The 25,987-nt window shown below is 42.7% G+C and overlaps 3 protein-coding genes across 6 annotated transcripts; all 3 read right to left on the bottom strand.

Moving 5' to 3' along the window:
- Positions 1 to 49: 49 nt before the first annotated feature.
- Positions 50 to 6,782, bottom strand: arid5a (AT rich interactive domain 5A (MRF1-like)). 2 transcript variants are annotated; one of them, XM_056601418.1, is made up of 7 exons: positions 6,426 to 6,782; positions 5,358 to 5,431; positions 3,247 to 3,415; positions 3,059 to 3,111; positions 2,711 to 2,808; positions 2,147 to 2,300; positions 50 to 2,063 (listed from the first exon to the last, which is right to left on the bottom strand). In XM_056601418.1, the coding sequence occupies exons 1-7, from the start codon at positions 6,427 to 6,429 to the stop codon at positions 831 to 833; spliced, it is 1,785 nt and encodes a 594-aa protein (XP_056457393.1). In that variant the 5' UTR covers positions 6,430 to 6,782; the 3' UTR covers positions 50 to 830. The 2 variants fall into 2 exon arrangements, with proteins under 2 accessions (XP_056457393.1, XP_056457392.1); XM_056601417.1 differs by having other exon boundaries at positions 5,358 to 6,782.
- Positions 6,783 to 8,888: 2,106 nt separating this feature from the next.
- On the bottom strand, positions 8,889 to 19,591 carry dbnlb (drebrin-like b). Of its 3 annotated transcripts, XM_056601420.1 has the most exons (15): positions 19,386 to 19,591; positions 16,512 to 16,567; positions 16,051 to 16,163; positions 15,866 to 15,940; positions 15,551 to 15,697; positions 13,961 to 14,038; positions 13,670 to 13,821; positions 13,500 to 13,554; positions 13,244 to 13,306; positions 12,766 to 12,901; positions 12,135 to 12,254; positions 11,780 to 11,854; positions 11,469 to 11,542; positions 11,129 to 11,231; positions 8,889 to 10,143 (listed from the first exon to the last, which is right to left on the bottom strand). In XM_056601420.1, the coding sequence occupies exons 1-15, from the start codon at positions 19,466 to 19,468 to the stop codon at positions 10,007 to 10,009; spliced, it is 1,467 nt and encodes a 488-aa protein (XP_056457395.1). In that variant the 5' UTR covers positions 19,469 to 19,591; the 3' UTR covers positions 8,889 to 10,006. The 3 variants fall into 3 exon arrangements, with proteins under 3 accessions (XP_056457395.1, XP_056457396.1, XP_056457397.1); XM_056601421.1 differs by lacking the exon at positions 13,244 to 13,306; XM_056601422.1 differs by lacking the exon at positions 12,135 to 12,254 and having other exon boundaries at positions 9,950 to 10,143; positions 19,386 to 19,589.
- Positions 19,592 to 21,733: 2,142 nt separating this feature from the next.
- Positions 21,734 to 25,259, bottom strand: ube2d4 (ubiquitin-conjugating enzyme E2D 4 (putative)). The gene is made up of 7 exons (XM_056601423.1): positions 24,952 to 25,259; positions 23,958 to 24,021; positions 23,462 to 23,493; positions 23,287 to 23,364; positions 23,065 to 23,170; positions 22,659 to 22,752; positions 21,734 to 22,546 (listed from the first exon to the last, which is right to left on the bottom strand). The coding sequence occupies exons 1-7, from the start codon at positions 24,973 to 24,975 to the stop codon at positions 22,501 to 22,503; spliced, it is 444 nt and encodes a 147-aa protein (XP_056457398.1). The 5' UTR covers positions 24,976 to 25,259; the 3' UTR covers positions 21,734 to 22,500.
- Positions 25,260 to 25,987: the final 728 nt, after the last annotated feature.

A 25,987-nucleotide genomic window follows, 5' to 3' on the forward strand; every position in this document is an offset into this window, starting at 1 on the left:
ACAACAAAAAAAGGCCGCAAAAGTACATATTTTCTATCCATATATATTGAGTATAAATCCATACATTCCTTAACTTGTCATATATTTTCATACTTTTCAACATTTCTAGTTTAAGTGGTTATCAGCAATATATAATATTAAACGTGTGTGCTTGACTAAAATTAAATAAAGGTATGTTACTCTATATGCCTACACATTGGATCATTCACAATCAACTCATCAACCAATTCATTTGTGTGCTTACTGTCACCAATCTGATCTAATAATTCAAAGATAACATGAAGTCTAGTCTAGGCTCTCATACTATGAGAATAGAACATCGATTGACTCATAGAGGATTTTGCCATTTTTATTACTGGTGGTTTGGTTTCTGAACAATTTAAACAGAAGGGAAATCATTGTGCCTGGACGTGATGTTTGGAACTAGAAAGCAGAAGATGATATCGCCAAGAAATATATTTTAAGATGAGTTGCAAACCCCAGTTTCCATTCATGAATGCTGACATCATCAAAATAATTATTGGGTTTTAATGTGGGCATTAAGCAGACATTGACATTATAATTTCAAATGCAATTCAACTCACATTTCAAATAGGGATATTTAACAAATTCCTAATATTCAGTCGGCCAATATGCCTCATGTATTACTGTATTATTACTGTACTCATTGTCCTCAACAAAATTATTGCAGCAAACACACAAGAAAGAACACATTTTCAGTTAAAGAGGTAGACTCATAATCAACCTATAGGAACCTATGTTAACCCTCTTTCCACTTAACCCTCTTCTTCTTCTACTTCTCTTTCTTCTCTTTCTTCTTCTGCACAGTATCAAAGTTTACGAGGATAAACGGACTGAGGAGAAACCCCCGCTCGCGCGTATTCACTCTGGTCGCTCCATGCAGAGAGGTAGTAAGAAGGGTAAGAGTAGAAGTGGGCTGGGTGACTCAGCCCTACCGGGGCATGGTGGTATAGAGGCTGGGAGTGCGCCGTCCTCATTCTCTCTGGCAGAAACGCTTGGAGGGGGGGTGGTTGAGGCATACTGTCTCTGACCGCCCTGCCATAGTCTGTGAAGAGGTAGGACGGAGGGGGCTGGCTGCCACTGTGAAGGGGCCGAGGCTCGCTAGTAAGAAACCGCTTAGATTTGTCTCTCCTCTCCGACGTCTGATAGATCCAGGGAGGGAGGTGATGTCGCTTCTTTACCGACTGATCGTGCGGCTGCGTCGGCCAACCGTGGTCGATTTTATAACCACGCGGGAGAGGAGTTGGTTTGAGAGGTTGTGCTGGTTTTGGAAGGACTTTGGTGAAACTTGAGTTAGGTGCCGGCGGCCAGTTTGTGTGAACGCCGAAATAGGAGGAAGATGTCGCCTTTGGGCAAGTGCGAGCAGACTCTCTTCCACTGACCTTTGGGACAGCTCTCCATACAGAGTCTTTGTTCTCATTTCCGATGGCGTCCGCTTTCAGTAATTGGGTGCCAGGGAAAGGAATGACTTGTCCTTTGGTGATTGCACTACAGAACTTATTGTCCGCAACCAAGCGACTCCTGCCACTGACCAGCGTCACGTATTGCCGTGGCGTTGCTCCGTTTGGTTCAGGCTTCCCTCCAGCGGCTGCTGGAAGGTCCTCCGAGGAGAGGGAGGAGTGAGGGGAGGAGCAGCGGGAAGAAGAGGTGGACACAGGCCTCGGAGAGTCCTCCAAGGAGGTGCACTTGGGAGCGGGAAGCTGCGTGGCCTGAGGCAGGGGGCGGTGGATGACGCTGGGCCTGTCTTTATCATCGTCCTGGAGGTGTGAAGGCTGGCTGAGGCTGGCCTGGGCCATCCTTTTCTTCTTCTCCAGGGGAGAGAGGCCCATGCCAGGAGGAGAGACCATGTGATCGCTCAACGGTTGTGACGCAGGAAGCGGGACGCAGAGTGATCTGGAGCCGTCGTAAGCCGCAGTACAAACGACGGCAGGCTCTCGGTTGGTCTGCGGGCAGCTCAGCAGGGGTCTGGAGATGGGCCATGGAGCTGCATATGCCTGAGTTCCAGCCTCAACTTGCACTGTAGCTTTGGTTATCCTCTGAGCCTATGGTCAGTAAAATATATATTATTATTTAGACATCATAGTAACAGTTCAACAGTGAGCTCCACCATCGTTCCCTCATTTACCTCACGGAGCTCCTTCTCCATACGGACAGTCTTCCTCTTCCCTCGTTCTTTGCCGGCCTTCTCCATGTTCCTCCGGTACTGTTTCCGGGGTTTACCCTGCGGCAGAGGCTTGTCTTTCTCTCCTCTCAGGTGTCTGTCGAACGGCAGAACCAGCCTAACATACGCACATCAGATAGGTTTCATTAATGGTTATTCAAATAATAATATAATGAAGATAAATAACTTTCCATGGCACTCAAATAATTTCACACATGGCTTGTTTGTGTGAGTGTAATTGTATTCCATCTCATCCAAAAAACCAGTGTGCAAGATGTGTGTGAGGAATTAAACTATCCAATCATAGACCCGGAATGTCTGGTGAGGCGGTCATGATGGTTCTAGCCCGATTTGCCAAGGATGCCCGGGTTTAGCACCCCTTCTCGTTACCTCATGGAATCAGGACCTCGATTCATCATCTCATACGAAAGTAAATGATCAATTCTGCTGGGTGTGTGTGTGTGTGATGGGGCAGAGGGGGGAGAGACAGAGAGAGAGAGAGAGAGAGAGGTGAGAGAGAGACCCCACCTCTCGTAGTGCCTGCGGGTACAGGTGGCTGCGCTGGTACTGCCGGGACTCCCTCCCAGGTCGTCGTAGACGCTCTTCCACAGACGCCGTGCGGTCACCTGTAGGTGAAGGTGATGGTGAGAAACATTCATATTTGCAAAAGAGTGTTTTTTCCTCAAAGTCATCGGATAGGGTTACGGCTAATGGAACGATAGAGAAAGTGGTGCATATTGGTTTAAAAAAACATGCAAAAATCAGTTATTTGAACTTTGAAACTCGCCACCAAAGATCTGAGTGAGGGAAAATGTGAAGTTATTTAGGCCTATTCAGGCCTAAATAAAATGTGTATAACATAATATATCTACTTACTGAGTCATAACCTCCAAGATTCCCAACAGCTTTATATATCTTCCAAAGGTTGACTACAGGAAGAAAAAGAAAAAAAGCATTGTTATTAATTTCCTTAAGCACATCCAACATCTTTCATACCATAGACGCTTTATTTCAAAGGAAAGAAACTGCTGAAAGAAGGGCCAGGCCAAAACAGTAAGACTCACTCTGCTTGAAGCCCAAGTGGGGGATCCTCTCTATGGCCGTTCCTCTCTCCTTCATGAAACCGTGCAGGTTCGACACAAAGGACTTCTCCCCCACCTCAGCACCTTTGTCTTGCCTGGCACCCGCTTCACACTGAGCGCTGGATTCATCCATCGTTAACTCCGGGGCGTCCTGGGTTCAGAACCAATAGGACGTTAGCACATCCTACTGTGTAATCAGACGGGGTAATGAATCCTGTAGCTGATCAGCGCTGTAGAGTAGAGATTCTGTTTGGAAGACAGTTTGGGTCCAACTCTGGCATGAGACAAGCGAACAAGTGAGACGCTGTCTGCACATGAGGAACAAAAGCTGAAATGAAACATCGAGAGGGTACGCTTGACTTGTACAGACAGACTCTCAATAGGTAACCACTATGCATCCTGTCTTGAGAAAGGAAACATGTTTGTGGGTTAAATTGGCAGTACCTTTGGCCTCGAGCCATCTGTCTTTTTTTAGCTAAAGGGTTACATTGAAAAGAATCGTCTGAAATCAAGTATAAGTTGTTGATAGTCGTGCTTATTAGTACGACACATGGCCCAATATTAGGATTATCTTGCAATAGTTTGTCTTTATCGATATCTTAATATTGGTGTGTGTGTGTGTGTGTGTGTGTGTGTGTGTGTGTGTGTGTGTGTGTGTGTGTGTGCGTGTGCGTGTGTGTGCGTATCTGTATGTGTGCGTGCGGGTGATACGGTTTCTGGATAGTCATTAATTGATCTGTGTGTTTTTGGTTAGTTTGACAAGAACATCCGCGGCACACACATTGGTCCATCAGACCACAATGTCGATATTTCAGTTTGAATGACGACATTTAGAGGCCACTTTGTTCCTGTGAGACGCTTTTTAGAATAAAACACATCACGAATGGTTTCATATTGAATCAGGTTCCTCTTGAAACTCGCCGGTTCCCAGAAGTGTGCTTTTTTGGTGAGTAATAGTGAAGGTGCAGTCGTCTGAGTCACTATCGAAGTATATCTGCTCCATGAGTTTGTCCAGGAGGCTATGGCTAACAGGGAATTTAGTTTCAATGTGATGCAAGACTCAATTCTGGTTGGTGTATCCTGTGCTGTGTCTGCAGTTTCCAAAGAAAGGAAGATGAACTCTTGATATGTCGGCTGAAGAATGTGCATAATGAATGAAAGCTTTTATTGCCCATCTTTGTATTCAAGTGAATTAGGTGATTGTTTCGATGTTCGCCTCATGAATGCAATGCTTTGGTCTAGGTTAAATAGAATGATCTTTATGATGAATGAACCAAATGACATGCACTACCTTATTTATGAATGCATATGCAGTTTATATTTATGCATTATTTATATATATATATATATACATGCATAAAAAAAGTTGATATCTGTGCATGCCAGCATTTAACTGAAAGACCCCTCTTGTAAAGCCACAGGTTTAACAAGGTTACACAAAAAAAAAAAAAAAGGTTTACAGTCAGTTTACTTCCACACGTATCGAGTCATTTGTGAACTGAAACAAGGTTCAAATCGTTCTGCGTGTGACCAGCCTACAGGAAATGTTTTAAGCGCTTACAGTAACCCCCACGGCTCATCTAACCCTTTTGAATGAGGATGTTTTTGTTTGATGTAGCCTACACCCTGTTGTTGTTTTATTGTGAGTGATATTGTTGTCCATACAAATGCAATGTGTTAATAGATAAAAATGGGTTTATACACATGTATGTATCTATATATAATATATATGTAAATTTTCAGCCTTATGGATGTTATCAGCAGGCCACCTGTAACCACAAACCACCAGTATTTCGAGATGATTCCGTTTTGGAAATTTGATAGATCGCAATTTCTCGCTTCAAATTGACAGAACAGGGGCATTCTGAGGCACTCTGTGTCTCTGTCGCTAATAACGAAATTATTGTGGCGGGGGGTTTGTTGTCATTCCACTCGCAGTATCTGTTCGGTCTGAACCTTACACACCAACAGGTCTGAACAATTTCTGACAAAATGCAACTGATGATGAGAATCGTCAGGAACTCAGACTAACCACGAAGCGTTGTTTGCTGAGTAGCACGTCATTAGGCATTCTTATAAGTCATTTGATTTACCTGGCTCCCAGTCTTTCTGTGGACCTCACTGGCTACTGGCTCCTGGGAGACATCACTCTGCACCTCTTCAGACTCTAGACATGAGACGCAAACACACAACACTAATATTATATATACTGTATATATATGCATACATTTGTAGCTATATTGCTGTATGTAAATAGCAATAAAGCTACAAAAGAGCAACTCCCTTCAAACAACTGGGGTTGCTTGTTTAGCTGTTTAAAGTTAATGAGATATCATTGTTATTTTATTTGGCATGATAAAACATACATTTATCCCTTCTGTTTTACGACCATTTTAATGTCAAGCCATGTCGATCTGTCCTGTTGATAAATATTGAACAAAACTATCAACTGTTTCAAAACCACGGGTAACAAAACCCACTTCCTGCTATCGAGCCAGCATACACTCCTGTGTTACCGCACAGGGGAAGAGATTTAATTCACTTTTCACACAAACATGCACATTTTGATTCTTCTTCTCAATTCATATTGATCAATATGTTATGGATACCAACCTAGTTTCTTTAGAAGTGAGAAACTATTTAATTAAGATTGACAGAAAGAGAGCTTTAAACATAAAATGCAAGGTTAAGGGTCTTCAGCATGAAATATTGCAGTTCCCAAAATAAATGTAAGCAAGGTTTATCAATAGTTTTCTACACACCATCTGCAGTAATATCATATGTCTGTGAAACTGATGTGCTTCTCTTTTGAATTTGCTTGTTTCCTGTGCCGTGAACCTTCAATTCTGCTTTCAATAGTAAATGACTTCTCCATTTCAGGAATTAATGCAAGACTAACTTTTGGATCTTATTCCATGTTTAAGCAATGTAACTATTATTTAGAAAACCACCTACCCAGAGGCTTATACGAGATTTACAGATTTACTATCGAGGTACAAATATAATCTTTCACATTTAACAAAAGATAAGGTATAGGTCACAATAAAAAGAACATGCATATTCTTTTCAAATGTGTACATCAACTACATTTGTGGGATAGTTGTAACAGTAGGCACCAGTAAAGAATATGAAACGTGATTTTTAAAAAAGAGAATTCTTACCCATTACAAAGAGATCACTTCTTGTCTCAAGTCTCAGTGTGATTAAATTCGCACCAGCAATTCATGCACCACCCCGTCAACTTCTGACCACAATATAGGAAGATGTCACCACAGCCAGGCTTCATTGGTTCATATTCAGCACAAAGACAAAAAGCAAGCGTGTCTAGGAGGCTGGGCTAATGTATTTAAATGATCTCTTCAATGTTTTCCAGGCATTTAAACTGGTTTAATCTTCATTGCCTGAAGGTAGGCTAAATAAGAATTGTCTAATTCTGATTTAGGTTAACCTTTATTTGTATGCCCGTTATTGATTGATAGATTGATTAATGATTGATTGCGTGATTGATTTATTTAAATAGTGTCGGTCTATAGAGTCAAAAACTATTATGTCTAATTATTTTTAACATGATCCTTGAGTTTAACACTAGGTTCAGAATTTCATAGAGTACCTTTTTACTAAATTAAAAACACATATTTTGCACCTCTATGTGTTTTGCATTTAATATTTATTGTAAACCCTTTACTAATAAACTCAGACCCATACACTCCGATATTACTGGGAGCCACACACGATTTAATTCAGGGGCTTACAGCTAGGATTTGAGTGTAGAGAAAGTCAATTATAGCTGGCATTATACAAAATGAAGACGTTCAAATTGTCGACAGATTTCTACGAACAGTGTTCGACTCTCAACTCAGTTCGATGTAAAAAACAACAACAGTCAGTTCTAAAGGATGGACATCAAAGAACCGACTTAATGAGGAAGCTTAACTGTTAATCTGTGGTACTGTTTGATGTCACTTGTATCAACGATTTTATGAGAGTCTTCTCAACTTCTCATTTATTGAAAGGTTGACTGGATTGTCAATGAAGGACAAGAATAGCCTGCACACTGCGCAGTAATGTGAAATTCTGCTCCAACACAACTGGACCTGCTAGAGACTTGTGAGCCCTGGGGGAATGTGACTCACTCAACAGCCATTACAAGGGGCCCTTGAGGAGAAACAAACCTCTATAGTAAATTCTCCATTCTTTAAAACAAAAGCAGGTTGATATTATTTACTGCTGACATGTTACCAACATGTCGCCTGTGACTTTATATGTCGTGTGGATGGACTGGATAGGCTGTGAATGAATTCTCGCCCTTCTTGGGATCCATAAAGCAGGCTAGTCTGAACTGAACTGGATTCATTTTGAATGTGGTGTGTAGCACGTTGCTTATGCATTAACTGTCTCATATATTATCTCTGTAATTCCATAACCTCAACCTAGGCCCATTTAAAGGTCAGCCTGTTAACATAATCTTTCAATCATAGATAATGATGTTCAAGCAAATAGCCTACTGCAAACACTTAATCTTTTTAATATAATTTGAATCGAGTATGAACGGACACTGGCGTGATTATTCAAGACTATACCAGACTTATTTTCATAGCTCATTTGCGGTGTATTATGCTGATCAATATTGACGGCTTATTCAATAAGATACAATGCTTGTCTCTTGATTGAGCTTTTCTGGTAGGCTACTGCGATCTGTTAACAGAGCTTTTATCACCAGTTAAAACACTTCCTCCAAATGTCTTTGATCTGAAATGGGGATGCCCTATTCTTCTATCGGCTATAGGAAATGACATTTAACAATCTTGCACATTAAGCCACAATAAGCTGTTCTTATCTGAGCAGGAAAGCTAGCTCGCAAATCAAAGCAACATACTTGTAAGTGGATGTGATAAAATGTGGTAAAAACAAAGTTGTATTCATATACAGAAGATGTAAGAAATAAGAAATCCTGCTTTTTGGAATCATCCGTAGCTCGCCCTACCCTATAAATTATGCAACAGTGATGAACAAATGACGCAAAATAAATTCCCTGATAATCCTTTGAGGTAAGATCAGAAACTGTATCTGGAGCCTTAAACCATGCCACAATCAGAAAATAACATTCTGAAAATTATTAATTTCTGTAGAAACCATGTGTGTCATAGCATGACTCAAAATCCTTTTCGCCTTCGTTGGAAGCCTATCATTTGCATTATGGATGAAAGTATAAATCTGGCACCGAATGAATTTGCAAATAAACAAAACTCTGACTAATTAAGTGTCAAATTTGTGCGTCTTCATATGACATACATGACCTCAATTTAAAACTTGTTGCAATCATACTAGTGTGCATGTGATTAAAAAAAAAACACGACATGATATAGACACTCATGCATGAATCCTGTCAGGTGATTTTATCAAGGGCTACATCTGAGCGAGAAGATTTAAGCACACTGTCAAAACGAATGCTGCAAAGGATGTGGGAAATAAAAGTGAAATTATTTGACTTGAAATCGAAACCAGGGTGAAAACCCAAATCGTTCAGCACTGTTGCCTTGTTCCAGGAAACCCATCATAAAGCACCTCGTTCTGTGACTCAATGCAAGGCAGTCCATGTACATATCGAAGGTACAGCTTTTAAAAACAACAATCAGACTTTTAATATTTTATTATGAATGTCTTTGCATTACAATATACTCTGGAAAAACAACGAAAGAATGATGCAGGTGAATCATGCCCCTTAAGACAAATTATCTTTTTAACATTTGTAAATGAATTTAGCTTCAATTGGTGTACTTCGAGCGTGTCCATTTAAATTAATTTTACAAATTTAAATTTCACATAAAATATGACATAGGATACCACTTCATTTAAATCCCCTCACTCATGGCAGTCAGTCATGTGGAACAGTTGACCTGAATGGATCCCCAAGCTATAGGAGTAAACTCAACAAATAAGTCAACGATGGTTTCAAGGTCTGTGATATGTACGCGAAGATAAGTGGAAACTCGGGGACCAATGGAAACCGACCACCTCATAACCCAAAGTAAAGGGACGCTTTTATTTACATATCACCAAACACCATCTCATGATCGGTTTGAAACGACAACCATCAGCTAATCGTTGTTCTGCGATTCCCATCAGATTCAAGCTCGATAAAGACTATCTTCACCAAAAACAGAGACACAGGTGGAAGTTAAATTCAATCTTTCGCGATTACGCCATAGCAGAAGCCCCATTAAGACTAATTTATTTCCTGAAATAGAAAGGAGCGACTGCTATTGTCAGACTGAACCCAGAGCAAAAACGAGTTCACAGAAGGAATGTCAACTACAAGTGTGTGATTAATGCTGCAAATGGAATTTAAGACGTATGAATAAAGGCTGACATTTTACCGCAATCACAACAACAGGTAAGGACACCGGGTGAGTGATCGTGAGAGAACACAGGGGGCGGGTTTCCCGCTGGAAAACCCTAAGCTATTCCATCCATGATTTACAACAATCGACATTACAATATAATTTTTTTTGTTCTCGAGCAATATTACCTTCTTAAAATCTGGCCCCATGATTTTTTTACCTTCCAGCGACCCACCCATCGTTAGTCAATAACGTGGACGGCCGCTTCCCCTCAGCGGCTTCTGCTCGGGCTCCAGCCCACTAGGAGAAGGGTGAGTGTGTGGTACCACTGGGGGGTCTGGGGGGGGGGGGGGGGGGGGGGGGTCTGGGCAAAGTGCTGATCTAGTGGGCGCGGCCGGGGCTCACACCATCTCCACGTAGTTGGCGGGGAACATGCCGAAGTGGCCGTCGGGGCTGTAGCCGCGCCACCAGCCCTCGTCGATCATCTCGATGCCCGTGATGATGTCTTCAGGGTCGAACGAGATCTCCGTGTCGTCGGCTGCTCGGAGAACGAACAAAGAGACCCTCCGTTAATACACCGCCGCCATGTTGTCCAGAGTTACACTTCACACCACACACACACACAAAGCTTTTAACTAGAAAATCTATTTCCTGCAGAAAATGCGGTGAGTGCTGTAGTACAGTGAGGTTGAAAATATGTTTTAATAAAGCCATATAGATTAAGACATAACGAAACTTTAAATGGCTTAAATCAAGTGCAGGGATTTGAACAGAGTTCAAAAGTCTACATGGAGTAAACAAGGTTAACATGCACACCATTTAACTGTATCTGGAGCATTGAACCATCCGACAATCAGAAAATAACGTTCTGGAATATTATTAATCTCTGTAAAACCATGCGTGTCAAAGCATGACTCAAAATCCTTTTCGCCTTCGTTGGAAGCCTATGATTTGCATTATGGATGAAAGTATAAATCTGGCACCGAATGAATTTGCAAATAAACAAAACGCTGACTAACTAAGTGTCCAATTTGTGCATCTTCATCTTCACACATCTTCATACATGACCTCAATTTAAAAACATGTTGCAATCATACTACAGTGTGCATGTGATTAAAAAAAAACACGATATGATATGCATGAATCCTGTCAGGTGATTTTATCAAGGGCTACATCTGACCGAGAAGATTTAAGCACACAAATGGTTGGAAACAAATAAGTCTTGACCTGAAAAATTGAGCTGAAGGATCTGAAAGGTCAAATGTATTTCAGTGCACTGCTAAAAAACCTGGAAGCTGAAATCACCTAATAATAATAATAACTGCTTGGTTTGGTTTAGACTCTCAAAACAATGCGATAGACCACCAAATAACGTCTGTCTTTTGCGCGAGCAAAAGGCATCCACATGGCTAACTTCATCAGCACATTTCATTGTTCTCGAATGAAACGAAAAACAAGCGGATAACACTGAAATCCACAACCGAGTCAACGGCACAATGAACCCCGATCCTGTTGTCACCCACCAGCCTGGTAGTCGTAGAGCGCCCTGGCACTGAGCCCCCGGTCGGCGCTCTCCTCGGGGGTCTGCCCGGGGCTCACGTCGTATCTGCTGATCTCCTCCTCCACCTGGTGGGTGCACACACACACACACACACACACACACACACACACACACACACACACACACACACACACACACACACACACACACACACACACACACACACACACACACACACACACACACACACACACACACACACACACACACACACACACACTTTTGAAATTGTACTGTTCATGTTCATTCATTCATCAGAATCTCTTGCTGGGAGCTAAAGGGGGAACACCCCTGGTCATCACCTGAGGCGGCTCCTCGTAGAGAGCACACTGCTCGGGCTCCTGGGCGCGGTAGGGCTCTGCAGCTGGTTCCTCTTCTGGTCAACGGAGACAGAACGTGGTCAGTGAGAGTATGCATAGCAGCAGTTCCCCAATCCCGCCAGCAGGGGGCAGAAGGAGCACTCCATACATACAACGCGTTGGTCCAGGGATGGGAAATTAATGAATAACAAAACCAAAACAATGGGGTGACGAGGCAAGCCTTCGCACTGGTGAGTGTTGTGTGTGTGAGGGTTCAACGCCAGGGCGTTGCCCTACGGCAAACGGGCCCCCACCTTTCCAGGGTTCTTGTGGGATGGTCTCCTGCTCCTCATACTCAAATCTGGACGGGCTCTCATCCACATCCGGTTCTTATCACACCACACAAACACACACAGCACACACACAGCACACCACACACACACGATGAAACACAACATGCATATGGATGACTTGGGACACAAAAGCGCCAAGCGGACCTTATGCCAGCGTGCGAGCCATGGATCACACGGATGAAAACCGAAAGTGTCACAAAATACCAGAAAGAAGACTGTTGCATATTGAAAAAGGAGAAGGGAATCAAAGGCGATGACATGGACTGGTTTCAATGTGAGGCGGAGGATCTTTGTGTTATGAACCCAGGAGGCTAACCGGTGGGAAGGACGGGGGCCGCTGGGCTGGGGGGGGCGGGGGAAGCCTGCCGCGGGACGGGGGGGCTGGTCGGCTCCGGCTCGTAGGACGGCTTAGAGAGGAAGGGGCTCTGCAGGCGCCCTGGAGGACAGAGAGAGACCCCAGGAGGTAACCAAGGAGGAGATACAAGAGAGGGAGAGAGAGAGAGACCGCACAGAGAGAGCAGGCATGAAGACCAGTAGCTACATGAATGATGAAGTAATCAGACAATAAAAGAGAATAGAATATCAAACCGGAGTCTACCGAAACAGTTTCGGTGGGTTCATCAAAAAAGGTAGAGTTCCAACCATGTCGGTGGCTAATGGGGTTCAGTTCAGAAAACGTACAATTCTCATGAAGTTGAGTCAGCAAGATAGAGAGGAAGAGTCTAAGAAGGAAGGGCTCTCACAAGTTTTAGTTCTAACGAGGTCCAGTTCTAACGAGGGCCAGTTCTAACGAGGTCCAGTTCTAACGAGGGCCAGTTCTAACGAGGTCCAGTTCTAACGAGGTCCAGTTCTAACGAGGTCCAGTTCTAACCAGGTCCAGTTCTAACGAGGTCCAGTTCTAACGAGGTCCAGTCCTAACGAGGTTACGTTCGAGTGCGAGGTGCTACCTGGGCTGGCCGGTGCCATGGCGACGGTGGGGCCCGCGGTGGGGGCCTCCGGCTCCACTGGGGCCCTGCCCATCTCCCTCTGCTTGAACATCTCCCTGGGGTTCTGGGACCGCTGGGAGATGAGTGAGGCGGCCTCCTGAAGAATAACGAACCAATCAGAATCAAATGAGGAGCAGCACACTAGTCTAGAGTCTGGAAACGCTTCACCAGACCGTCCCGCGAGACCCCCCGACCGTCCCGCGAGACCCCCCGACCGTCCCGCAAAGAAACCCAGAGAAGGAATCGACTGCTCAGCTGGCGTTGATAAGGTGAGTGGTGTTAAAAGTCACAGACAGACATGGATTAAACGGTGGTCAACGTTGGGGTTAAACAGGACAACCGTTGCTAAATAGACAGTTCCTGTCCGGAGCGGGCGGGAAACGGAAGGTGTGGAGACCGGAGAGCGACGGTAAAGGCGTCGTTTTAGGGAGGAACTCACGTTGGCCTTCTCCACAGACAGCCCTCGTTTCACTGTCTTTGCTGCCGCCTTCTCCTCCTCCTCCTGACAAGGTCAACAGTGGCACCACACACATCAGCTACATGCTAAACTAGCCTCTTTGTTAGCGGGGGATATTTCCACTTGCCTTACCATCAGTCAATTCCCTGTGAATTCATGTCCCTCCCCTCCCATGTTCCCGGCCACATTCTGCTTTCATTTGCGTGTTGTAATCTAGTCTATCGGCGAGAGTACTCACCACTTGTGGCTTCTCACGATCTCGGCACTCAACTTCCTGCTGCTGCTGATACTTCCTGTGGAGCAACCCAACGAGAAATTCAAATTAGAAACTATAAATTAGAAACTTTTAGAAGACCCGAGCACATGGTGGTGGATGGAGTCACTCGGGGGGGGTCGCTGGAGACCTACTTCTGCTGGTCGATCTGGGAGCTCCTCTCCCTGTCCCTCTGGTCCCTCAGGGTGGACTCCTGCGTCTCCCGGTCCTTCCGCTCCCGGTCCAGCTGCTGCCGCTCGTCCGCCGCCTTCACCTTCTCCTCGGCGCGCCGCTTCTCCTCGTCTTTCTGCAAAACACAGGGCGCCGCCGCCACGCGACCGGGCGCCACAGACGTCACGTCAACGGGGGTCCCGCCTGCAGGGTTATCGCGTGAGGGTTACGTGAAGGGGAGGGTGCACTCGAGGAGGTACAAGACAGAACTGCACCTCGGCCTGGGCCCAGAAGTTGTCCTTGTTTATCTTTTTGATCTCGGACATGGCGTTGGTCTTCTGGTACACGGAGCCCTGGGACGTAGGAGAAGGAGAGAAAAAGAGAAAGGCATGAGGAAGAAATCTAAATATAGACACTGGTGGCACCGCACATTCCAAACACGTTTTATGTTTTCTTTGTTTTGGCACCGCGGTGGCGGAACGAGCGCCCTGCCGGCGTCAGGACCGTAGAGTCGCTCAACAGCCTCCACAAGACTAACTTGTTCAGGATTCAGCTGGACTTTTAGTGCTTGGCATTTTATTCTATTGACATCCTTACTGTACCGACAGCGATATGTCGTTTCTCTTTCCTCAAATGTACTTATTGTAAGTCGCTTTGGATAAAAGCGTCTGCTAAATGCCCTAAAGGTAAAATGTAAATGTAAATCAATTCAAATATTTCATGACTACAATAAGGTGTGTCCTCCACGCTGGCTTGTCCAAGGAGCCATTTTACAGATGCATGCAGGACTGCTGAATCCACAGATGGGCTAGACTGTGGGCAGGTCAGGACAGGTCGACTGCACTAATGAATCTCATTCCACGCCCGAAGGAATGAGGAGAGTCCTATGTCACTCTGAACAACATGCCCAGGGCTGTGAAAACACACGGAGATGATCGACTCCGACAGGCACGCATACTGCGATTCACCCCCGCCTTAGCGCCGAGTCGAGCGGGCGGCCATGATAAATGGCGTCTTGTCTAGACGATGAATGGTTCGACTTTTCAGAAGACATGCATTTCATATGCATGGCATGCATGGAAACTCAATGTTGTCTTTGCTGATATTGGGCCACCACACCCATCAATCCAACTATGACTAACCCTACTGTGTGGAAACAGTGTGAAAGCAACACCGGAGATCTCAATTGATGTATATCGAATACACACTAGGGCTTTGACTTTTGTCCAAAAATCATATTCGAAGTTTGTTTGTTTATTAATATTCAAATATTTTTTAATAATATTCTGACCATTAAATGCCTTCAGTAAGACCTGGATTGGGCTTCGCGAGGTTTGTTTACCGGCGTTGCTATGGTTACCGGTCTTGCGTGTTCCAACGGTTTATTAGGTTTCTAATAAATCGCTGTCTAATCAATACTTCATTCACTGCCTCTTCCGTGGTCATTACAATATTATGAATAGACTGCGTCGGGTTCTCCGACGTCTCTCCCTCTTGGCCTGCCCATAACAGGTTTGAATATTAAGGGCTGCCTAATATTCGTTCGAATTTTTATTTATTTTTTGATATTCGGATTATATTCGAATAACGAAGTTCGGGGTCAAAGCCCTAATACACACAATGATTTTTTATGGGCTATTTCACTCTTACTATACTACAGGTTAAATAAAATGAGTTTGAAATAGGCTCCCAGCCAACGCAGGTAATTACTAAACTTATTTGCAGTGCAAACGTCGTTGAACCATATTGTAAACAAACAGCTTAGGGCACAACCCGGGACAATCTGACACAGCACTCCTTTGGCTGACTGACTGTCATCTGATTCAAACACCGAGGCCTCACATTCTGTGGGATGAACAACCTACCACGGGCCCCTGAGGGCCGGAGTCCTGGAAGCGCTTGGACTCCTTATGGAAGCTGTAGTTGGCCCCCGAGGCCTTGGCCACCTTCTCTATAATGACCTCCGGCTCCACGTCCTCCTCCGCCCGTGCGTTGATGGTGACATGGGCTCCCTGGGAGACAACACATCACGTCCCTCTTTAAAAATACACACTTTATCGTAAAGTGTGATTACCACACGGATAAAAAAAAACTGATGCGCAAGGATTATGTTGCATTGTTATTCTATTCCTAGAGCTGTGGGGGTGGCATTCTGGGCCGTTAGGAATAAAGAGTGTCACCTTGAGGAAGTTGGACATTGAGCTGACGTGGTTGGCACACGCGCCTTTCCTCGCATCCTTCACGCCTTCTCCCGTCTGCGAGAGCAGAACCAGCGTTAGTCATCGACACGCGCAGAGCTGAAGACTGCGGCTCAACAGAGTGAACGGGGTGCGTGCGTGCACGACGGGACAACGGGGTCACCCACCCAGTTGATGAGGACGTATTTCGGCAGGCCGGAATTTGGATCTTCGACTCGGCAGAAGGCGTACATCATCTTTCCACTGTTGAGCTCCTCCACCAACTCCTCCAGCCCTCCATCTGAGAAGAAAGAACCAAGAGGCAAAGATGAATGAAGAGAATGTGGGACTTTGGGAAGATGTATAACAGGGGACGGGATAGTCTAGGGGTTACGCTGCTGTTAGATCACTAGGTTCTGGGTTCCAGACCCAATGTTTACAGTCTACCCGTAGGTCTACCTTTTTTGAGACTGTATTAATATTTGACACGGTCATAATTGTATACTACTGTGATATACTGTCAAATCGGGAAATCGCCCAACCCTATAGGAAGGTCAAAATGACCCTACACTGCTGCATGTAGCATTTATCAGTACCATCTGCCAATATCAAAGTGAAAAAGGCCAATGCAAGCTTGACCGATACTCACCTCCCTTTTCTGCCAGGCGGATATCATTACTGTTTCCCTCATAGGTGAACAAGGCCCTGAAAATGAAAACAGATTTAGAACATAGTAGTGATGAATGGTTTTAGCAAGACGCAAATGTACTCTACAGAAGAGTTTAGGAGAATGTTGGACTAAGATAATAACGAACAACAGACCATGTGATGATTATTTGTGATTATATAAGAACAACATCCAAGAATAATATTTGAAGTCCTTTAATTACTAAACTACGTTAATGGATATTCTCGCCTTAAACGATTTGGCCAATTTATTAAGACCCCGGGTCAATCGTTGAAATTGTCTATGTCGAGATGTTAACCAGCCATGATTTTAAACTAGTGGTTACTAGCAGCTCCCATATCCATCTTTGATTGGTTCAACCCAGGAAAGCGCATCAGAAATGCCCTGACTAGGTAGCTGTCTCTAATAAGTTTCCATGCTGTGTAACATGCAACCGGACATGCTCACAGACTTAAGAGAGTAATGCGTGCAGTTAGAGTTCTGAGCGAAGATAATGGCTGCGTTTTAGGGCAGTGTGATGAGTCTGAATTCTGAGTGCAGAGCAACATTTCAATAGGTTGCGAGGGCGAGTGTAGGAGGGGGTGTTGTTAAACTGATTAGAACACAGCCTTAGCATTAACTTCTGAATCAAAATGAAGTGCTCAGTTTCTGGTTGGACGAATGTACATAGAACTAGAACTAAACAAAATGTCCCTTTCCGTCAGCCGGTCGCATTGCAACAAGTGGGTCGAAGCAATAAACAATCCAGTTATATCCAACATTCTCCCACAAGAACCAGGACATTCATCATTCAAGAATATAAACTGCTCGCCCCTCAGTCCGTGAGCATGCACAGTGGCATGCAAACACACAAATCTGCTGCTGCGTTCAAATCAGGGACGAAAAAAAATACACCCTCCAGCAATTACGCTCGCAACTTATTGAAATGTTGCTCTGCATTCAGAATATCACCCTGCCTATAAAGCTGCCACTATAAATCACACAGAACTCTTAACTTCTTGCCTCAGTCTCTAAGTACTTGAGCATTCACAGTGGGGAGGAACACAGAATCTAACCTTTGGATTTGTTCGTTTGCGGTTACTATTGGAGGAACCTACCTAGCCAGGGCAGTTTGTATTGGTTTACCTGGATTGCACAAACCAAGGTACAGTAAAGGCACCTGCTCTACACTCGTTTGGAATATAATGGATGACATTTAATCCCCTACTACCCAATATCGGAACTAACTCAACCACTCTTGCACAGTTCAAGAGTGGATGAGTACAAATTATGGCTGATATATACCTAGACACTGACAGAGACAACAATTAAGCTGGGGCCTTAACAAACCAGCCAAATCCTTTAAAGACCCAAAGGTTTCAAATTGAGGCACTCCCAGTAAGTATGTGGCAGACTTTCAGATTTCAAAAATCTATCACAGCGTTCTTCACACTCTTTTTGCAGTTTTTTGCAAAATGTTGCACTAGCTCTGCAAATTTTTTTTGCACTGTCTGTGGCTGTGCACAATTTTGCACTGGCTATGCAAAATTGTGATCCAACTCACATATCTTGGCTGGCTGAGTGTCTTTAGGGAGGGTCAATAGTAAGATTCTTGTTAACAAAGACTGGTACGGGCTGGCCACCTTTTTTATTTGTTGAATATATCAGGTATGGGATGTGATTTTATTGATAACAATCTCACTATCATTTGCATTGACTAATATGCAGGTAATTTGAAACTGTACTTGAATGTTTCACAATTCGACTCAGTTCCTGCAAAACATGCAGTTTCACGTTATATTATGCCTTATGTTGCAAGTTGCACATCCTGTAAAGGCTTGGATAGACTGGTGAAATGTCACTACCTGAAACCACCTTTCTACAGAAACAGTATTGAATTTCCTGTAACTGTCATGTCTTCACAACAGATCTAGCAGAACTATGAATGAGGTTGTAGAGTTATATTCCGACTTCATTTTCATTCAATGCACAAGGCTGAATTGTACATGCAAAAGCCGTTAATATAGTTGTATGTGGATGTACACTCATCATGATTGAACTGTTTCAAAACAGGTTACAGTAAAAACCTATGTTTTCTTGCATCTAGGATCTCAGATAAGTCAAGTCACAAATCAAATCAAAACATAACTACCTGCCACCTACAAAGCATAGTACTCCAGCTGTAAGTTATGTTTATGGACAGCTCGAAAGAGTTATGTGTTCATTCAGGCACTGCCATCATGCCAAGTCTGCCAAGTTCTGAAAATCTTGAGAAGCAAACCCCAAGGCAGTTGTTATCCACGATTAATTAAACCAGGTCGTTTCTAAATACCGACACTCAGGCTTCAAGTCGACCTCAGGGGAGGGGAGAGGAGCTGCTCTCCGGGGGGGGGAGAGTTCATACGGTTACTCACTCTGGAGCCACTGTAATTAAACACTGCGTAGTTCTGGTAACTCCCACAGCTTTACCGATGGACACTTGATCCAATATGTCTTTAAACCCCAAAGAGCAGCACATGTTAGGTTAACTGTTGATCTATAATGAACGACACTTGGATTGATCCCCGACTTCCGTGAATGAATCAGTAAGCTAGCCGACATCAGCCACGTCGCTGCTGATCCAAGTAATCCCACTTCATCATTTGATACTATAATCAAATTAAACGCCGATTGATCATCATTCACATATCCAATTAAGAGTGGATACGGTGTTGGAGCATAAATCAAACCAAGCCAGAGTCGGAAAGGAGGAGTACGAGCAGGTCGAGAAGTTACTCGTTTCGCTAGCCCGACGACAGCTAACCTTCTCCCTTATCTAAAAGGCAACAAAGCGCGGAACAATAAATCCCATCTTACCAGTTGGTGCTGGACTTCTCATCCACCACTTCTTTATAGGCAGCCGTTAAGGCTGGGCCGTTTTTGCTGAGGTTGACAGCCATTGTGTTGCTCGCTTGGGTATAGCTAGCCAGCTAGCTACAGGGAGGAGTGGCCGAGGTGATGAGGATACAGGAAGCTGGGTCGTGTGTGACCAGCAGCCAGCAGCAGATAGGGCTATATCATCACAGGACGTCCGGACACGACCGGTCCTCAACCAAAGGAGGTGCTTGCATTTGTTGTGCATTTCGTTTTTAATAATTCAAATACTGAAGCCATTTGATTGGGAACAGTCGGTTGCCTTAACTGCTGTCATAGACCCACAGAAACATTGACATCTCAAAGGTTCTGCTTAGGGGAGTCACACTTCTCATTAAGAATGCATTCATCATGGTTTGAAGGAGTCATCAAAGTAAAGATCATAATCATATTCAAGATTTTGAAACATTTTATTTTTCTTGCTGCAAAGGTGTGCGTTAGTTAAAATGGAGTCAACAAAATGGTTAAGGACTCAGTTAAAACAAAACAAGCTTTATTTATGAATGGTTATTTAAATATCTTATATGCAAAGAGAGGGATGTCGCCATTGACAGGTCAAGCACAAATTCCATATTTTAAGAAGCGTCAATGGTGTTAGGAAGCTGGTCCTGAATTTTAAACAAAGTCAAAATTATTTATCTTTAGTGTTGTCTTGGCAATTTACAAGATAACTGAAATGATCAAGCCTTTTAGGGGAAGCAGCCATACTAGTAAACTTAAAGTGACGTTATCTGTGTATAAAATGGGGGTTAAGGCTAATGTCTCAATCAGAAATGTTAGGCAGATTAACTGTGATGAAATCCCTGATATCCGGCACAAGGCTGTGAGGGGGGTTAGGCCAAAGCACAGGCTGTCTAGTTGAACACATTGAACAAATACACTGCATGGAGTTGGCATCACCGGGCTGGCTGTCGCAATGGAAAAAAGGCTGCACTCACCCAGAAAAAAACAGGACATAATAAATAAATAAATAAAAACAGACCCCCCAAAAACATACAAAATGTGTACTACTGCGATACTTCAACACTCAAATCATTTTTATATAATGAGTCTGGCAGCATATGGATCTCCACTGCATTTGGAGAGCTTGTCTTTAGTCTATAACCTATATTTTGTGGACAGTTTAGCCTTGAGCGCCCAATCTAACAATTAAAAAAAACTATAATTCATGCCAAAAACATGGCCTATGTTCTCTAATTTTTTTTATCCTGCTTTTCAATGCACATTTATCTTGTTAAATCCTTACGAATAAAACATAGTACCAATGGTAATCTGGTTTTAAAATAAAACTGTACTTTCCCTTTATATTGACAAAAATCTAATTACATACTAGACAATTTTACAACTAGTAACCTCTTGATGACACCCAATCAAACTATTTTACCAAGTCACGTTATTGCAAACAAAACACAATTTTTGTAAACCATGGCTATATATAAACAGAGTAGCTCTGTCCTCCTCAAAAATCACCAAGTGAAGTTCCCCGACCTTAGATATAAACAGGAACTGGTCATAATTAAAGTCTCTTCTTTGAAAAGAAAGGGCCATCTACAAATCCAATTTTTTCTTTTTACTTCAATATTCTGAAGGCCTTCTGCTTTGCTTCCATCTTTAAAATATTCGCAGTAATGAAAGACTGTTGTCATTTAGAACACAGTAGCATTAACACATCTACAATGGCCTGCTTGATGGCCGTTGGAAAAAACATTCACATTCACATCCAAGAGTTCAAAAATAATAAAAATGAAAATAATAAAGCAAACTGTTGCAGGTGACCCGACCGGGGTTTGGTGAGGGAAATAAATGCTCCCTGAGGATAAGGGACAGGCAGCATACTGATATGAAACAAAGGATTGCTGCGCCCGCCACCAACAAGTTCCTTAGGAGTGCTGAATTCAAACTGAGCCATTCCCTACTTAAGCATGACACGTGCTACTTAATCAAATACAACGCCAAGTGATTTTAGGTTATCACTTGCATGGTTGGTTGTATTTTCTCTTATACATGTTGGGTGGTATGGGAACCATTAACTTCCACTCACCCTGGGTCACTGCAGTGCTCCTTTAAAGGCTGATGATTTGGCTGGATACCTGAGCAAGTGTATGGAGCAATTGGCACAGTCAAACAGTACTGCGTCAAAAATAATAGCATTATTAATTCCTTTGCGAAGATCTCCGTCATAAGTGTATGACGTCAATGGATACTGAATGCGACGGGTAACGCGGATGTGGTCGAGAAGAATGGAAGATGATTTTGCGTTTGCCTTTACCTAATAAGCACCAACGCTGAAGCATGGGGCACCTAGCTTTAATAGCAGCTGTCCATTCTAATTCCAATACTGTTGCTCCCACTTATACAGTCTGGGATGAATCTAATCCGTCTCAAGTTTGTTCACATTTGCCCTAAGGTAGAGATAGTGTTCATTGAGCAGTTGCTTTCAAAGCTAAAAATCAACTGCCATTATTAAACATGCACAATTTTGTGTTCAACGTTAACATTCCGACTGCAATTGCACATCTACTATAATAAAATAAAACAGTAAAGGCCACTGAATACATGTAAATACAATAACAAGACATCAAGTGAGACAAAACAGTACCTCTGAAATAAGGGAAAAACTTGACGATCTTCTGAATCGACCAAAGTAGTTTGCCAAAGAATAACAAAAACCGAAATAACTTCTAGCAAGAGCGAACATAGCATTGCCCTTGATGAGAGTGATGCCTTAACAACAAATATAATAAATCACGATAGCAGTAGTAAAAGTCTGCACATGTCGCTGTGTGGAGGAGAATTCCAGTATTCCGTGGTGGGACTGCCTTCAGGAGTCCATTGGGTCCTGGTGGGCCGGTCCACGCTAGTCACAAAGAATGGCACAAAGAGCATGGCAGCAGCCCATGGAAGCCAGGTGCCAGTGTACCTCGTATTGCTTCCTTTTTCCACCGGTGGTGTGTTGCCCAAGATATGTCTTGCTTAATTTGCTTGCCTTGTGTTAAAATATCAAATATGTTTTCCTAAACTTCGTTTTTTTTTTTGTATTTGATTTTTGGTGGCATTTTCACATTGCATATTTCTGTGTCCATTCTCTTGCTAGTCTGTTGTACCTGTAAAAAAACAACAAACTATAATCAGCTTCTTCCCTCTAGTGGTGAAGTTCGATTTGTAGTCAATGAGTTCATTATAGTGATCAGAAGTAAGGGACCGTGCAACACTTACTTTTCCCGGTCAGATTTGTAGGTATGGGCGATCTCAGGGACTAGCGGGTCGTCCGGGTTCGGGTCACAGAGCAGAGAGCAAATAGACAAAAGAACTACGAAAGGAACAGGAAGTAATGAGATGGAACAGAATTACCATACTCGCACTGAGAAGAACAGAAAACATATACGGATGGATCTAAAGCATACACATTTCTTATTTACATATTGATAAGAAAACAATTACCTGAGCAGTTATTATACCGTTGACTGTATGACAATATATACATATATAGATACACAATGTGTCCCTGAATATTCAGCGCTCTAAGAGGTCATTTCAACATCAACTAGGGTGAGTTTTTTCTATTGAATACATGGAAGAGCATTTCAAGATACAAACGTAATCAATGCACACGGTGGCATACCTTTTGACACTGTGAGGGCCGGTGACCATTGCGACCGCAGTATGTCCAGACAAATACTTCCGTTGCTGTTAATATTCGGATGGTATATTTTTGTTGTGAACGCAACCTGTGAGAAAAACCCGGCAGAGAGAAGACATTTAAACAAGTTAAACAATTTATCACTTCCCATCATTTAGAAAAAAGTTGCATGACGACAAACAATAGACATTAGGTCTGACTTACTTTGGGTGGTTTGAAGGGGTAGTCTGTAGGGAAGTGAATGGTGAGGAAGAACACCCCCCCCTGATAAGGGCTGTCATTCTATGTACAGGAGAAGGCAGAAGTCAGAGTTAATGGAATGATTTTGGTATATATATTCAGTGATAGAGTATACAAAATACACAAAACAATCACTTACTGGACCCATTATAGTTGCTTGCCAATGGAACACTGTAAAGAAAGGAATAAATATTTGTTAACACAACTGACTAATTTGACTCAGCAATTTTCTTTTTAAAGTAGCAACTGTTCGATTTTAAAAGTGGACGAGCAGCAGTCCCTTTTCCATCTTAAACGTTTAAAGACGATCCAACTATCCAACTAAGCTACAGTATAGTATCACACCTACTGCTAAAATAGGATGCATTTATTTTGTGGTTAAATTCCACCTCTGGATGTTTGGGGTTCTTGGGTACTAGATAGCCTTGGTGTGGCATATTGCCACATAAGCAATGTATAACAACAAACTAGAGATCACATGTTAGAAGGTTAAACCTTTCTCACCAGAGCAAATATTAGAATATTCCCATAAATGTCATCTTCAAAATAAAGGCTAATATAGGCTAAAGGCTAAAGGCCAATAAAGGTTAGTATACACAATGGAAACTCCTGTAGAGTAAAAGGCTCAAACTAACAGTCATCTCCTAGCGGGCCTGCAGAGCACTGGGCTGGAGGGTCCCTCTGCAGGTCTGTGAGTTCCTGAGGAGAAAAACAAAGTCAGGTCAGGTTGAGCGAGGTTCAACAACCATGACTAGTCACTAAAGCTCTAGGAGGTGAGGAAGAGAGAAGCATCCCCCATCATAGGTTAACATAATGTCACCAATCACAAACACAGCACACACACACGTTTTTCAATACAGGTTATGTTAATATTAGAAGGGAATTCTAGAAATACTAAAAATATATATTTAACTTCACCAATTGTATTCATGATCATGACACTAATATTTGTTCCAAAGCGATTTTGTTGGCAGGCCTCGAAAAAAATATATGATTGGAAGGAAGTATCACAATTCATGTATTATCATAACGTCCATAACAAGCTGTACCAATATTTAGCAGCTCTGAACACGAAGCTGCCTATTCTGTTTTATAAATACACCCCGTGGCCTGCTCCAGTGCCCCATTTGCACTCCCATATATGGCGACAATGACATTGGAGTTTGATCTGGCAACTTACAACACAGCTGACATTCAACCCATAACTACCATCGAACCACCATACATTCTCTTTATTCCAGACCTCATCGAGAATAAAGTTATATCAGTGTGACAGATTTTACAACCATGGATACCATCAAACAAAAACAAAAATAAACATTCAAGTTTTCACAGTGCATGGTTACCGCACTGTGATCGATTATGCTGTTGACAGTGCAATGAGAGTAGATAATAAAACGTCCCACTAAACCCAATGATGCACCATTACGAGCAATGCGCAAACGGAGCGATACCGTCCGCGGTAAGCTGCTCTTTTGTCTGTGAATTATCTTAATTTGACCACCAAAAGGAGCCCACTGCACCGATGTCAGGCCAACAAACAAACCCGGCATGACTCATTCAACATGGGGACTCGGAGGAACACGCTGGCTGGAGGGACTGGGGGAATGATAGGAGAAAAACACTCACCTTTTGAATTCTTTTCAACGCCATTGCCTGGATGGCTATGCTATGTAGCTTGACAGCTAACCGCTAGCACTTTACACATACGATTTAACTTTAGTTTCTGGTGCTGCTTTCCGAAAGACACCTGTTTGAACCGGCGAGACGCGTTCAGCACATGTTAGGCTCGTGGATTGTGTTTTTAAAGATCAAAATATTTGGTAAAAGCACTGTCAATTCTGAGATATTGTTGAGCAACCTAGATAATTCACCCCTTCTCTCCTATCATCTCCACTCATTGCGGCCTGTGACAGACAAGATGTGAAGTGTCGCGAGAGTTCGCGGGGGTCGCCATGGTTGTAGTTCAAATTAGATGTTGGTTGTCAAGCAACCAAGTTATTTACCAGTATGTCACTTTATACGATGAAATATTCTACCACTCCTTTGTTCACAAATTACACACATTGAGTACTTTTTTCCTTAATATGTAGGATATATGTACATTATTCATACAAATTCTTCAAATTCAGTAAAATGTCGTTTTGCCACGACTGTAAAAAACAAAACAAAAAAGCTTTGACATAATAGCTTTATCAGTCAAGACAATTTCTTGTTTCAGTTTCAAATGTTGCTAACATATTTTCTGGATCAAATTAAAAAATAATTTAATGTAGAAATATGAAATATATATTTTGATTGATCCACTAAATAGGTCAGCAACACAGTTTATTCTCTGTTCATAAAGTTTTATTTGCACAAGACGGTTGACATCAAATGTGCTAAAATTATAATCCATATTGCCAAACAAAACCAAATTAAGGACCATCATTTCAAATAAATCTTTATTAAAACTTAAATGTAATAAAATAATTAAGAATTAAAAGCGTATGCGCTTTAATAATTCCCATAAGAGGTTGCGTTATTTGACCACAAGGTGTCACTGCTTGAAAAGAACGGGAGCACGTTCAGGTACTAAGACTGACATAAAATAAGAGTAAAGCTTCATTTCTAATGTAGAAAAGTTGTAATAAAAACATCAGAATGGATATTCTTTCATACTCTC

Source organism: Gadus chalcogrammus, chromosome 11 (assembly GCF_026213295.1).
Source record: "Gadus chalcogrammus isolate NIFS_2021 chromosome 11, NIFS_Gcha_1.0, whole genome shotgun sequence".
Lineage (NCBI taxonomy): Eukaryota > Metazoa > Chordata > Actinopteri > Gadiformes > Gadidae > Gadus > Gadus chalcogrammus.

Coding starts and splice junctions, on each gene's coding strand:
- arid5a (XM_056601417.1), bottom strand. CDS start 5,489: ATGCATATATATACAGTATATATAATATTAGTGTTGTGTGTTTGCGTC. Junction 3,112..3,246: donor CCACTTGGGCTTCAAGCAGA/GTGAGTCTTACT, acceptor TTCTTCCTGTAG/TCAACCTTTGGAAGATATAT. Junction 2,301..2,710: donor ACCCGCAGGCACTACGAGAG/GTGGGGTCTCTC, acceptor TGCGTATGTTAG/GCTGGTTCTGCCGTTCGACA.
- ube2d4 (XM_056601423.1), bottom strand. CDS start 24,975: ATGGCGTTGAAAAGAATTCAAAAG. Junction 23,171..23,286: donor ACCCCTTCAAACCACCCAAA/GTAAGTCAGACC, acceptor TTTTTCTCACAG/GTTGCGTTCACAACAAAAAT. Junction 22,753..23,064: donor GGCCCTCACAGTGTCAAAAG/GTATGCCACCGT, acceptor TTCCTTTCGTAG/TTCTTTTGTCTATTTGCTCT.
- dbnlb (XM_056601420.1), bottom strand. CDS start 19,468: ATGGCTGTCAACCTCAGCAAAAACGGCCCAGCCTTAACGGCTGCCTAT. Junction 13,307..13,499: donor ATCGTGAGAAGCCACAAGTG/GTGAGTACTCTC, acceptor TGACCTTGTCAG/GAGGAGGAGGAGAAGGCGGC. Junction 12,902..13,243: donor TGTCTGTGGAGAAGGCCAAC/GTGAGTTCCTCC, acceptor GTTATTCTTCAG/GAGGCCGCCTCACTCATCTC.